The sequence below is a fragment of the Mobula birostris genome, chromosome 6 (genome assembly GCF_030028105.1).
Source record: "Mobula birostris isolate sMobBir1 chromosome 6, sMobBir1.hap1, whole genome shotgun sequence".
Classification (NCBI taxonomy): domain Eukaryota; kingdom Metazoa; phylum Chordata; class Chondrichthyes; order Myliobatiformes; family Myliobatidae; genus Mobula; species Mobula birostris.
In genome coordinates this window covers 99,195,858-99,210,411 of record NC_092375.1, presented here as the reverse complement: position 1 = coordinate 99,210,411, position 14,554 = coordinate 99,195,858, and the positions used below count along the sequence as shown (strand labels likewise).

Below are 14,554 nucleotides of genomic sequence, written 5' to 3'. Positions count from 1 at the left end.
GTACAGCAGGCAGTGAAAAAGGCGAATGGTATGCTGGCATTCATAGCAAGAGGATTCGAATACAGGAGCAGGGAGGTACTACTGCAGTTGTACAAGGCCTTGGTGAGACCACACCTGGAGTATTGTGTGCAGTTTTGGTCCCCTAATCTGAGGAAAGACATTCTTGCCATAGAGGGAGTACAAAGAAGGTTCACCAGATTGATTCCTGGGATGGCAGGACTTTCATATGAGGAAAGACTGGATCGACTAGGCTTATACTCGTTGGAATTTAGGAGATTGAGGGGGGATCTTATTGAAACGTATAAAATCCTAAAGGGATTGGACAGGCTAGATGCAGGAAGATTGTTCCCAATGTTGGGGAAGTCCAGAATGAGGGGTCACAGTTTGAGGATAAAGGGGATGCCTTTTAGGACCGAGATTATGAAAAACTTCTTCACTCAGAGAGTGGTGAATCTGTGGAATTCTCTGCCACAGGAAACAGTTGAGGCCAGTTCATTGGCTATATTTAAGAGGGAGTTAGATATGGCCCTTGTGGCTAAAGGGATCAGGGGGTACGGAGGGAAGACTGGTGTAGGGTTCTGAGTTGGATGATCAGCCATGATCATACTGAATGGCGGTACAGGCTCGAAGGGCCGAATGGCCTACTGCACCTATTTTCTATGTACAGGCAGAAATTATTAAGTTTAATTTGACATCATGACAGTGGGCTGCAGAGCCTTTTCCTGTCTGTACTCTTCTATGTTTTATCTCCTCACCCTAGCACCCTGACCTGTTCATTTGTGCTTGGGCTGATTCAGAATTGGTTTTATATTTGGTACCTGCAGTTTCTCAGTCAGATGCGCAGCCTGTTTTAATTTTATTTTTACTTTCCATTTCAATTTCACTTTGCTGAATTCAATGCTTATTTGAATCTCTTCAGATCAGCAATCTTGCCCAGGTTACACTGTTCCTGTAGTCACATACTTCCACTGTTTTCTGATTTGCTTTTGACTGGAGGGTTGTGTTACCACATTTTAATAAAATGTACTGTTTCCTTTGAATAACAGCTTGGAGTTGAAATGCAAGATGCGGTTTGGAATCTACCTGCCTCCAAAGTCAGAGAGTGCAAAATGCCCAGTGTTGTACTGGCTTTCAGGTAATATGAAATGTCAAAGAACAGTGTGCATTTTCATGCTTAGCTCTTATTCTACACACAGTGCCCATCATGCACAGGTGCCAGAGTAGGATACTTTACCTTACATGTTTGATGTCAACTCTTTCATGTTTCAACAAATCAAATTTGCCAATGACTGGAAAATAAAACATTTCAAGATTATACCTTCAGCACTGCACTGGGAGTTGCATCTCATATATTTTCAGATATACCGTAATGTTGGAAATGGCTTTGAGATGGGGCTTCTTGCACCCAAAACTGTTGGGAAGTAAGGTGGGCACTTTTGGATAATATTGTATATTTTCCTCTTAAACTGTATTTAGTATGAATGGTTGATGAGGTAGCATAAGCTGAACATTCAACCACTCAACTCTGTTCTGCATTTGTATTGATCCACGCTCTAGGGTCATCGGCTTTGTTCATAACACTCCTTGCGTTAAAATAGACACATCTCAAACCATCAGCCTGAGCGTACCCCTTCTCTATCACCTGCCTATCCTCCCTCTTGCATTGTCTACAAACTTTCTCAATTTGTGTGCCAACCGCCCCTTCCTCCATCTCTTCAGTTCGGTTCCCACCCCCAAGCAGTTCTAGTTCAAACTCTCCCCAGTAGCCTTAGCAAACCTCCCTGCCAGGATATTGGACCCCTCGGATTCAAGTACAACCCATCCTTTTTGTACAGGTCACTTCTGCCCCAGAAGAGGCCCCAACGATCCAAAAATCTGAATCCCTGCCCCGTGCTCCAATCCCTCAGCCATGCACATATCCTCCAGCTCACTCTATTCCTGTACTGACTGTCGCGTGGCACAGGCAATAATCCCAAGATTACTACCTTTGTGGTCCTGCTTCTCAGTTTCCTTCCGAATTCCCTGCAGTCTGTTTTCCGGACCTCCTCCCTTTTCCTACCTATGACGTTGGTGCCAGTAGGTACCACGACCTCTGGCTGTTCTCCTTCCCACTTCAGGATATGGTGGACGCAATCAGAAACATCCCGGACCCTGGCACCTGGGAGGCAAACTACCATCTGCGTTTCTTTCCTGCGTCCACAGAATCGCCTGTCTGATTCCCTAACTATAGAGACCCCTATGACTGCTGCCTTCTTCCTTTCCCTACTCTTCTGAGCTGCAGGGCCAGACTCTGTGCTTTCCCCAGATAGGTTCCCCCACCCCCCTCCCAAAAGTACTTAAGCAGGAGTACTTAATTGTTAAGGGGGACAGCCATAGGAGTACTCTCCATTATCTGACTCCTGCATTTCCCTCTCCTGACTGTTATCCACTTAACTGTCTCCTAAGGCCCCAGTGTGACTGCTTGCCTATAGCTCTTCACTATCACCTCCCCACTCCCTGACCAGACGAAGGTCATCGTGCTGCATCTCCAGTTCCCTAATCCAGTCCCTCAAGAGCTTCAACTCGACGTAGCTGGTGTAGATGTGGCCATCTGGGAGGCTGGGCCTTGCCTGGACATCCCACATCTGACACCCCGTACAGAATACCGCCCTCACAGACATACTTCCTGTTTCTATTCCTCACAGGTAACTTACCTCGCCTCAACCCGTTATTGGCAAAGCCCTATTGAGCTAAAGTCTCAGATCACTCAGTTGATGACCGCTCCGCTAGGCAGTGTCTCCCTTTTATGCCTGAACCTTCCCTGCTGTTTAACTCACGATTGGTGGTCCAGTTATAGCCGCTGATAGGCCACGTACAATAGTAACGCTCTTGAAACTCCCTTTTTAAATGACCACTGCCAGCCTGCGAGAAATCCCCCTTGGTAAAGCTCTGTTGATGCCACGTAATCCAGTTCTAGCTCCAACTATTTAACACGGTTTGTTAGAAGCTGCAGCTCAGTGCACCTCGCAGGTGTAGTTGTCAGGGACACTGGAGGTCTCCCTGCCTTCCCATGTCCTGCAAGAGGAGCATTCCATGAACTTGCCTGGCATCTATACTATCCTACCTGAGCAAAAATAAAGAAAAGAATGAAAAAACTTAAGCTTTTCTTTCCATTCCTTTATATGACTAAAGCCACTTGCTAATCAATCCAAAATGCTGATTGGTCACTGGTCAAAGCTCCTTTTCGCTGTAACGACCCGCTGCTGTCTTTTATCCATGGGCAGTGCATCTGATTGAAGTTCCCTCCTCTCAAAACTTCTGATGTCCGGATTGGCCACTGATTAAAGCTCTTTTATATTTAGTATCTTAAAAATTTCTGTTTTTTTATTGGCTGTTATGCTTTCTCAGATCTTTTATGAGTATGTGCATGCTTTGTATTTTATTGTTCTGTCATTTCTTTTCACAAAATACATCAAGCTATTTCTTGAAGCATGGGCAGATCTGAAAATCCCTGCTTTTGACCTGAGTCCTCTTTGGTTTCTTTAGGATTAACCTGCACAGAACAGAATTTCATAACCAAAGCATCCAGTCAGCAAGCAGCTGCTGAATTTGGGCTCATTATCGTGGTACCAGACACTAGTCCTCGTGAGTAACTGTTCTGTTTCTCTTCTTTGCACTAGGTTAAAGCAGAGTTGAATCAATGTTAACATGTGCAAGTCATTTTCACATTCAACATTTCTGACAGTTATAGTGATTGAATGTAAAAAAAAAAGACCAGGTAGCAGAGCACCAGAGACCTGACCTCGGCTGTCTGTGTGGAGTTTGCATGCCTCCTTCTGACTGAATGGGTTGCTCCTCACTGGATGTTCTGGTTTCCTTCTACATCTCAAAGTGATGCTGGTTGATGTAAATTGTCCCCAGTCCATGGCTTCCTCTTTTGACTTGATGAGGCCACTTCATATTCTGTCTGGGTGGCCTCCAACCTGATGGGGTAAACATTAATTTCTCCTTTTGGTAATTTTTGCCTCCCCATTCCCTCTTCTTCTGTTCCCCACTCTGGTGCCCCACCTTTTCTCACTTGCCTATCAGCACCCCCTGGTCACTAACCCGCCCCCCCCGCCCCCGGTTTTCTCGCATGGTCCATGCTACTCTCCTATCAGATTCCTACTTCTCCAGCCCTTTACCTTTCCCATTCACCTGTCACATTGTAGCTAGTCCTCCTTCCCCTCACCCAACTATTTATCCTGATGGGTTCCCTCTTGCTTTCCAGTCCTGAAATAGAGTTTGGTCCCAAAATTCAACTGTTTTGTGCATTTCCATAGACGCTGCCTAACTTGCTAAGTTTCTTCAGCACTTTGTGTATGTTGCTCTGGATTCTCAGCATCTGCAGCATCTATGAAATGAAATGCGTTGGTGTAGAGTTGGTATCAGTGGGTGATTGATGGTTGCTGTAGACTGAGGGCCGTTTTATGAGCTATATTTCTGTCACACTTTGACTCATGTTTACAGATCAATCAGGTCACTGAGATTTGTTGTTGTTGTTGTAGGTGGCTGCAATATTCCTGGTGAGGATGATAGCTTGGACTTTGGTACAGGGGCTGGATTTTTTGTAGATTCCTCAGAGGAACCTTGGAAGACCAACTACAGGATGTACACATATGTCACAGAGGAGGTACGTTGAACAGTGCGTGAGAGTTTTGAAATTGAAGTGAAGGGATTATTTCTGATGACATGCTGACCCTACCTTTGCTCCCAGGGTCTCTGTTTAGTTGGTGGACAGCAAGGAGCAGAGCTCCTGATGGGAGAAAACGAAGGAGGCCTGTTTGGCCTTTTGCAAAGCTATATGGGTACACCATAGCCCCTCAATCACCCAGCGTTTTTGTGCCATCACCAACACCTCCATCTTGCCTCCATCGTTCCAAATGTTTGATATCTTAACCCAACAAGAACAGTTTTACTTCCTATTCTAATTTCCTCATAGAATATCTTAGGATTTCAGTTTCCACTCCCTAGTCGCATTCTTTTCGCAGCAATAGTTGCTGTTGACCACAGGCTTTTGACCTATTGGCAGTCATACCTGCTCAGTGCCATCATCTGTCACAGTGCTGGTGGCAGAAATTCACAGACATTCATATTCAGTCACCTCACAACATTTCATTGCCACCTCTCTATGAAGGCAGGCAGCGACTTGATTTAACATCAAGGCATTCAGCTCAGTAGTACCTGAATCCTGAGGGAGGTCATTGATTGGAAAGTAAAAGTCAAGTTTATTGTCATATGCAAAAGTATACAGATACATTGGAAAACTTACTAGCTGCAGCATCACAGGGATCACTCTCTTCTCTCTTCGGTTATCCATCGAAATCCGATGACGACATCCACTCCTCTAACATTGAGATCTTTAATGACTATACAGGTGGGACATATATATGTGGTAGTGGTGGCAACCATGGCTGTATTTCTCCTGGCTCTATTCTGCTGTCTTCTGGTTGTTCTTCCCATCTCCAGAATACGAATCCCATTCCTACACAGCTGTCGCCAAGTGACACGGTCAGCAGCAACCTTCTCCAGGTCCTTGGGTCTGATCTTGCACTTCCTTAAAGCACTCTTCATCTGGTCCTTATAGCGTTTCTTCGGCTTTCCAGCTGAGCATTGACCATGATGTAGTTGGCCATATAACACTCTGCGGGGTAGCCAACATGGGGGCATCCTTATCACGTGCCTCAGCCACTGCAGCTGATGCTGGGTGATCATGGTCTCAATACTCCTGCAGTTGGTCTTTACAAGTATTTCAGTGTGAGGCACCCGCTCACGCCAGGTAATTCCCAGGATGCGCTGAAGGCAGCTTATGTGGAAGTGCTCCAAGGACTTGATGTGACAGCTGTAGGTTACCCAAGCTTCACAGCTATAAAGGAGAGTGGTGACACAGATTGCTTGGTATACGGCAACTTTTGTGGAGGGACGAAGGCTCCTATTCTGAAAAACTCTACGCTGAAGTCTCCCAAAGGCAGCTGATGCCTGTTTAATGCGGCTGTGGATGTCGTTGTCAATGCCACTATCCTCAGAGAGAATGCTCCCCAGATATTTGAAAGGTGGCAGTACTGACAGCTTTTCATCACCAACAGTGAAGGCAGGTAGAGTGGGTGGGACACTGGTACTCCATTGGCAAACCACTCCTGTCTTGGTGGTATTGACAGTCAGCCCCATCCTGCTGTACGCTCTCACCACCATAGCAAGGACAGTCTGAAGATCCTCTGGAGTATGGGCCACAAGAGCACAGTCGTCTGTATACTGCAGCTCCATGACCTGCTCTCTACGGAGTTTGGTGGTTGCGTGAAGCCTCCTGATGTCAAAGAGGTTGCCATCTAATCTGACGTCCACTGCCACACCGCTGCTGTCTTCAATCTCGTTGTGGAGAAGCTTGGTAACACACAAGAGGAAGATGTTAAAGAGCACTGGTGCTAGCACACACCCCTGCCTCACCCCGGGTGCGTACAAGGAAGAGCTCAGACTCTTGTCCTCCTATGGTCACCATAGTCATCCCAGCGTGGAACTGGCAGAGGATGTTAACAGATTTATTGGGACAGCCAAACCTAAGAAGGACATCCCATAAGAGCTCTCTTTGCACAGTGTCGAATGCTTTGCAGAGGTCGACAAAGGCCATAAACAGGTCCTGGCACTTTTCCTGAAGCTGCTGGGCTGTAAAGATCATATTGATCGTGCTCCTGTTCTTACTAAATCCACACTGTGATTCAGGCAGCATTGACTCGGTGATGTTGCTGATGAGTCTCTGAAGCATCACCTTAGCCAGGACCAGAAAGGAGTGACATGCCCCTACTATTGCCGCAGATGGCCTTGTCGCCCTTGTTCTTATAAATGACAACGATGTTTGCATTTCTCCATTGCTGTGGGACGTTCTCATCAGTCCAGGCCTTGGTGATGTACTGATAGAGGGTGCTCATGCACATGTATCCTCCATTCTTCAGTAACTCAGCAGGGATATTGTCAGTTCCAGGGGACTTATTGTAAGGGAATGGACAGCTGACAGAGCCTCCTGAAAGGTTGGTGGTAGACTGAGGTTGTGGGTAGGAGGAAATTCAGGCAGTTTGTCCAGGATGGTGGGGTCTGTGTCAGAGTCCTGATTAAGCAGGGTGTTAAAATGCTCAGCCCACCTCAGCAGAATGGTATTCTGATTCTTTAGAAGTGTTAGACCATCTGTTGTTTTCAGGGGAGTAACGCATTGATTTATTGGGCCGTAGATGGTTTTGACAGCATTATAAAAATTATGCATTGCATTATTATCGGCAAGGGACTGGATTTCATGTACCTTTTCAGTCCACCACTCATTTTGTATGGCCCATATTGCCTTTTGCACTTTCCTCCGAGCTGCCTTCCAATGCTGCCTGATGCTGGTGGATGATGGGTTGTCTAATGTTGCCTGGTGTGCTTTGTGCATGTCCTTAAGCAAGTTGTGGATGGTGTCTGAGTTATCGTCAAACCAATCTTGGTGGTTCCTGCTCTTATGGCCGATGGATTGGGTTGCTGCCTAATAGAGCGCAGAGCTGATATAGGTCCACTGTTGTTCCATGATATTTTCTGAGCTCAGACAAGGTTCCAACTCCCTTAGTTTCTCAGCTAGGATGCGTCGAAACTCACTTCTTGCTTCTGTGTTTCTCAGGCGGTTGCAATTTAGCCGCTTTTTATTGGGTTTTTGCATCCACAAGGGGGGACACACTTTCGATCATGTGCCAATGTTTAGAGCGAGGGTGCATCCACGAGGTCTTATATTTTGCCTTCTGCTGGAAGATGGTGTTGGTTATGGTAAGGTTATGCTCAGAGCAAAGAGTAAGTAGCCTCATGCCATTTGCATTCACCTTGCCAATACCATGCCTACCTAGCACTCCACTCCATATCCTGTTGTTCTGTCCCACCCTAGAGTTGAAGTCCCCAAGCAAAAGGATTTTATCATTCTTAGAGATCCGGCAAAGAGCTTCATCCAATGTCTGATAAAAAGCCTTCCTTGGCCTCATTCTCAGATGGCAAAGTTGGTGCATAGGCACTGAGATGCGTGGCATAATGCTTCTTTGCCAGGGGGATACGGAAGGTCATTAGTCTTTCACTAATGCCAAGAGGTGTTTCTGTAAGACTTGATAGAAAGGTGTTCTTGATGGCCAAGCCTACTCCATGGAGATGTTGTCTACCTGAGGGGAAACCTTTCCAGACGAAGGTGTAACCCATCCCTTCCTCTCTTAAAGAGCCTTCACCCAGGAGACTGGTCTCACTCAGGGCAGCAAAGTCGATGTTATAGCGCCTCAGCTCAGCAGCGATTAAGGCTGTTCCTGATGAGGTCGGTCAGAGATGTCATACGAGTCCGGGAGAGTCCTTACATTCCACGTTGCCAGTTTTAGGTTGTATTTTTCTTATTTTTCTTATAAGGAATAACAGAGACATGGCTTCAAATGGACAGGGCCTGGGAAATGAATATTCAAGGGTATACGTCCTATCGAAAGGACAGACAGATGGGCAGAGGGGGTAGGGTGGCTGTGTTGGTGAGGAATGATATTCAGTCCCTTGTGAGGGGGGACATAGAATCAGGAGACGTACAGTCAGTATGGACAGAACTGAGAAATTCTAAGGGTAGAAAGACCCTAATGGGAGTTACCTACAGGCCCCCAAACAGTGGTCTGGATATAGGGTGTAGCAAAGGTAATGCTACAGTTGTTATGGGGGACTTCAACATGCAGGTAGACTGGAGGAATCAGGTTGGTGCTGGACCCCAAGAAAGGGAGTTTGTGGAGTCCCTCCGAGATGGATTCTTAGAACAGCTTGTACTGGAGCCTACCAGAGAGAACGCAATTCTAGATTTACTGGATTTGCAATGAACCGGATTTGATCAGGGACCTCAAGGTAAAGGAGCCATTGGGAGGTAGTGATCATAATATGATAAGTTTTAATCTACAATTTGAGAGGGAGAAGGGAAACTCGGAAGTGTCGGTATTACAGTTGAACAAAGTGAATGGAACAATACCCTAGCAGGGATGACAGTGGAACAGCAATGGCAAGTGTTTCTGGGAATAATGCAGAAAGTGCAGGATCAGTTCGTTCCAAAGAGGAAGAAAGATCCTAAGGGGAGTAAGGGGAGGCCGTAGCTGACAAGGGAAGTAATGGACAGCATAAAAATAAAAGAGAAGTATAACATAGCAAAGACGAGTGGGAAGCCAGAGGATTGGGAAACTTTTAAAGAGCAACAGAAGGTAAGTAAAAAGGCAATACGTGGAGAAAAAATGAGGTACGGAGGTAAACTAGCCAAGAATATAAAGGAGGATAGTAAAAGCTTCTTTAGGTATGCGAAAAGGAAAAAAATAGTTAAGACCAAAATTTGGCCCTTGAAGACAGAAGCGGGTGAATTTATTATGGGGAACAAGGAAATGGCAGACGAGTTGAACAGGTACTTTGGATCTGTTTTCACTAGGGAAGACACAAACAATCTCCCAGATGTAATAGTGGCCAAAAGACCTAGGGTAATGGATGAATTGAAGGAAATTTATATTAGGCAGGAAATGGTGTTGGATAGGCTGTTGGGTCTGAAGGCTGATAAGTCCCCAGGACCTGATGGTCTGCATCCCAGGGTACTTAAGGAGGTGGCTTTAGAAATCGTGGACACATTGGTAATCATTTTCCAATGTTCTATAGATTCAGGATCAGTTCCTGTGGATTAGAGGGTGGCTAATGTTGTCCCTCTCTTCAAGAAGGGAGGAAGAGAGAAAACAGGGAATTATAGACTGGTTAGCCTGACGTCGGTGGTGGGAAAGATGCTGGAGTCAATTATAAAAGATGAAATTACAACACATCTGGATAGTAGTAACAGGATTGGTCTGAGTCAGCATGGATTTACGAAGGGGAAATCGTGCTTGACTAATCTTCTGGAATTTTTTGAGGATGTAACTATGAAAATGGACAAGGGAGAGCCAGTGGATGTAGTGTCCCTGGACTTTCAGAAAGCCTTTGATGAAGTCCCATTTAGGAGATTAGTGGGCAAAATTAGGGCACATGGTATTGGGAGCAGAGTACTGACATGGATTGAAAATTGGCTGGCTGACAGAAAACAAAGAGTAGCGATTAACGGGTCCCTTTCGGAATGGCAGGCGGTGACCAGTGGGGTACCACAGGGTTCAGTGCTGGGACCGCAGCTGTTTACAATATATATTAATGATTTAGATGAGGGAATTAAAAGTAACATCAGCAAATTTGCTGATGACACAAAGCTGGGAGGCAGTGTGAAATGTGAGGAGGATGTTATGAAATGCAGGGTGACTTGGACAGGCTGGGTGAGTGGGCAGATGCATGGCAGATGCAGGTTAATATGGATAAATGTGAGGTTATCCACTTTGGTGGTAAGAACGGGAAGGCAGATTATTATCTAAATGGAGTCAAGTTAGGAAAAGGGGAAGCACAACGAGATCTAGCTGTTCTTGTACATCAGCCACTGAAAGCAAGTATGCAAGTACAGCAGGCAGTGAAAAAAGCTAATGGCATGCTGGCCTTCATAACAAGGGGAATTGAGTATAAGAGCAAAGAGGTCCTTCTGCAGCTGTACAGGGCCCTGGTGAGACCACACCTGGAGTACTGTGTGCAGTTTTGGTCTCCAAATTTGAGGAAGGACATTCTTGCTATAGATGGAGTGCAGCGTAGGTTCACAAGATTAATTCCTGGGATGGCAGGTCTGTCATATGTCGAAAGATTGGAGCAACTGGGCTTGTATGCTCTGGAATTTAGAAGGCTGAGAGGGGAACTTATTGAAACATATAAGATTATTAAGGGATTGGACACGCTGCAGGCAGGAAGCATGTTCCCGCTGGTGGGTGAGTCTAGAACCAGAGGCCACAGTTTAAGAATTAGGGGTAGGCCATTTAGAACGGAGTTGAGGAAAAACTTTTTCACCCAGAGAGTGGTGGATATATAGAATGCTCTGCCCCAGAAGGCTGTGGAGGCCAAGTCTCTGGATGCTTTCAAAAAAGAGATGGATAGAGCTCTTAAAGATAGTGGAATCAAAAGTTATGGGGATAAGGCAGGAACTGGATACTGATAGTGGATGATCAGCCATGATCACAGTGAATGGCGGTGCTGGCTCGAAGGGCCAAATGGCCTACCCCTGCACCTATTGTCTATTGTCTGTTTCGACCGCAGTAGTGGAATAACCCGATAGGTGCGGTAACCTATCCAGGTGAGTGATCTAATGGGCAATTTTTAGGCCACCTTTTCTAGGCCCTTCCCCACAGGAATATAGCATCAGATACACAGCATTCACAAGAATAATATACATTAAGCATAAATTTGGTAGAATTAGAGCAAAACAGCGTTTGTTCCAGTGCAAACTGAGTCATTGACTCCTACAGCATGGAAATATTCCGTAGCCATCTGCCCATAACCTGCAAAGGCACCTCCTATTCATGTACTTAGTTAGCTGGCTTTTCAGTGTTGCTAACATGATAACTTTGTGTGAAGAAGCTGTCTCTGATGTTCCTTTAAATCTTATGCCTCTGATCTTAAGCTATGCACTCTTGTTTACGCACCCTGTCCTGGGAAATAAAGTTTTGTGCTTTTACCTTGTACATGCCCCTCATGATCTTGTATACCTTGATCAGGTTATTCCTCAGTCTCTTCCGGTCCGAGAAATAAAGTCCTAACCTATGCAACCTTTCCTTGTAATTCATCTTGTAAATCTTTTTTGTGCTTCTTTAGTGTAATAACATCTTTCTCATAACAGGTGATCAAAACTGTACCCAATACTCTGAGTGTAGCCTCATTAAGGTCTTCTATAACTGCATTATAACTTCCTAACTCCGTAATGCCCCGACTGACTGCCCTATACATTACTATGTGGCTCAGTGAACAGCATGATCCCTATACCAAAGTAATGCAAGTTGGTTGAATAACATAGAACATATAATAGTACAGCACAGTACAGGCCCTTTGGCCCACAATGTTGTGCTGACCCTCAAACCCTGCCTCCCATATAACCCCCCACCTTAAATTCCTCCATATACCTGTCTTGCAGTCTCTTAAACTTCACGAGTGTATCTGCCTCCACCAATGACTCAGGCAGTGTATTCCACGCACCAACCACTCTCTGAGTAAAAAACTTTTTTCTAATATCCCCCTTGAACTTCCCACCCCTTACCTTAAAGCCATGTCCTCTTGTATTGAGCAGTGGTGCCCTGGGGAGGAGGCGCTGGCTATCGACTCTATCTATTCCTCTTATTATCTTGTACACCTCTATCATGTTTCCTCTCATCCTCCTTCTCTCCAAAGAGTAAAGCCTTAGCTCCTTTTATCTCTGATCATAATCCATACTCTCTAAACCAGGCAGCATCCTGGTAAATCTCCTCTGTACCCTTTCCAATGCTTCCACATCCTTCCTATAGTGAGGCGACCGGAATTAGACACAGTACTCCACGTGTGGCCAAACCAGAGTTTTATAGGGCTGCATCATTATATCGCGACTCTTAAACTCTATCCCTCGACTAATGAAAGCTAACACCCCATAAGCTTTCTTAACTATCCTATCCACCTGTGAGGCAACTTTCAGGGATCTGTAGACATGTACCCCGAGATCCCTCTGCTCCTCCACACTACCAAGTATCCTGCCATTTACTTTGTACTCTGCCTTGGAGTTTGTCCTTCCAAAGTGTACCACCTCACACTTCTCCGGGTTGAACTCCATCTGCCACTTCTCAGCCCACTTCTGCATCCTATCAATGTCTCTCTGCAATCTTTGACAATCCTCTACACTATCTACAACACCACGGACCTTTGTGTCATCTGCAACCTTGCTAACCCACCCCTCTACCCCCACATCCAGGTAGTTAATAAAAATCACGAAAAGTAGAGGTCCCAGAACAGATCCTTGTGGGACATCACTAGTCACAATCTGAATGTACACCCTCCACCACGACCCTCTGCCTTCTGCAGGCAAGCCAGTTCTGAATCCACCTGGCCAAACTTCCCTGGATCCCATCTGACTTTCTGAATAAGCCTACTGTGTGGAACCTTGTCAAATGCCTTACTAAAATCCATATAGATCACATCCACTGCACTACCCTCATCAATATGCCTGGTCACCTCCTCAAAGAATTCTATCAGGCTTGTTAGACATGATCTGCCCTTCACAAAGCCATGCTGGCTGTTCCTGATCAGACCATGATTCTCTAAATGCCCATAGATCCTATCTCTAAGAATCTTTTCCAACCGCTTTCCTACCACAGATGTAAGGCTCACTGGTCTATAATTACCCGGACTATCCGTACTACCTTTTTTGAACAAGGGGACAACATTCGCCTCCCTCCAATCCTCCGGTACCATTCCCATGGACAACGAGGACATAAAGATCCTAGCCAGAGGCTCAGCAATCTCTTCCCTCGCCTCATGGAGCAGCCTGGGGAATATTCCGTCAGGCCCCGGGGACTTATCTGTCCTAATTTATTTTAACAACTCCAACACCTCCTCTCTCTTAATATCAACATGCTCCAGAACATCAACCTCACTCATGTTGTCCTCACCATCATCAAGTTCCCTCTCATTGGTGAATACCGAAGAGAGGTATTCATTGAGGACCTCGCTCACTTCCACAGCCTCCAGGCACATCTTCCCACCTTTATCTCTAATCAGTCCTACCTTCGCTCCTGTCATCCTTTTGTTCTTCACATAATTGAAGAATGCCTTGGGGTTTTCCTTTACCCTACCCGCCAAGGCCTTCTCATGATCCCTTCTTGCTCTTCTCAGCCCCTTCTTAAGCTCCTTTCTTGCTTACCTATATTCCTCAATCGACCCATCTGATCCTTGTTTCCTAAACCTCATGTATGCTGCCTTCTTCCACCTGACTAGAATTTCCACCTCACTTGTCACCCATGGTTCCTTCACCCTACCATTCTTTATCTTCCTCACCGGAACTTGATCATAAGCGGGCCGAAACTCCTGAAGACGGGTGGCAGATCAACTGATAATCCCACTGGTAATAGCACGGGACAGTTAACATCTTAGTCCACGTGTATTTTGTAACACTAACTCTCAAACAAGGAAGTGCCATACCTCCTTCTTCCTTTCCTAACTGTAAGGTGTTAAATCAGATTCTAGGTTTCCTTCCTCGCCAGATAAAGCGGGAAATCCATATGTCCCATTCCTTGAATTGATTATCGTCCACCTCCACAGGTGAAGTCCAGAAAAGGTAAAGTAACCGAGGGAGAATATTCATTTTTATGGTATATATCCTTGAATTGAAACTTAAAAAGGGGATAAGATTCCACCTATGTATATCTGCTTTTATCTCTGAAATTAATGGCCCATAATTTACCTGTAACAATGTTGAAAGATCTTTTGGCAGGGTTATTCCTAAATATTTTCATGATTTAGCTTCCCACTTAAGATCATATATCTCCTGCAGTTTTTTGGATGCTGTGGACAAAGCTTGTGTTTTCTTTACATTAATTTTATAACCTGATATTTTCCCGAACTCATCCAACAGTGTAAGCAATCCTATAAATGATTATTTTTCTGGTTCTTTCAAATAGACTAAAAT

General features: G+C 45.3%; 1 protein-coding gene across 1 annotated transcript in view; it reads left to right on the top strand.

Moving 5' to 3' along the window:
- esd (esterase D/formylglutathione hydrolase) overlaps positions 1-14,554 on the top strand; it is a 99,531-nt gene that overhangs the window by 52,097 nt on the left and 32,880 nt on the right. The window contains exons 3-5 of the mRNA XM_072260930.1: positions 1,047-1,135; positions 3,526-3,624; positions 4,527-4,651. Coding sequence (XP_072117031.1) covers positions 1,047-1,135; positions 3,526-3,624; positions 4,527-4,651 — 313 coding nt within the window. The remainder of the gene's footprint in view (positions 1-1,046; positions 1,136-3,525; positions 3,625-4,526; positions 4,652-14,554) is intronic.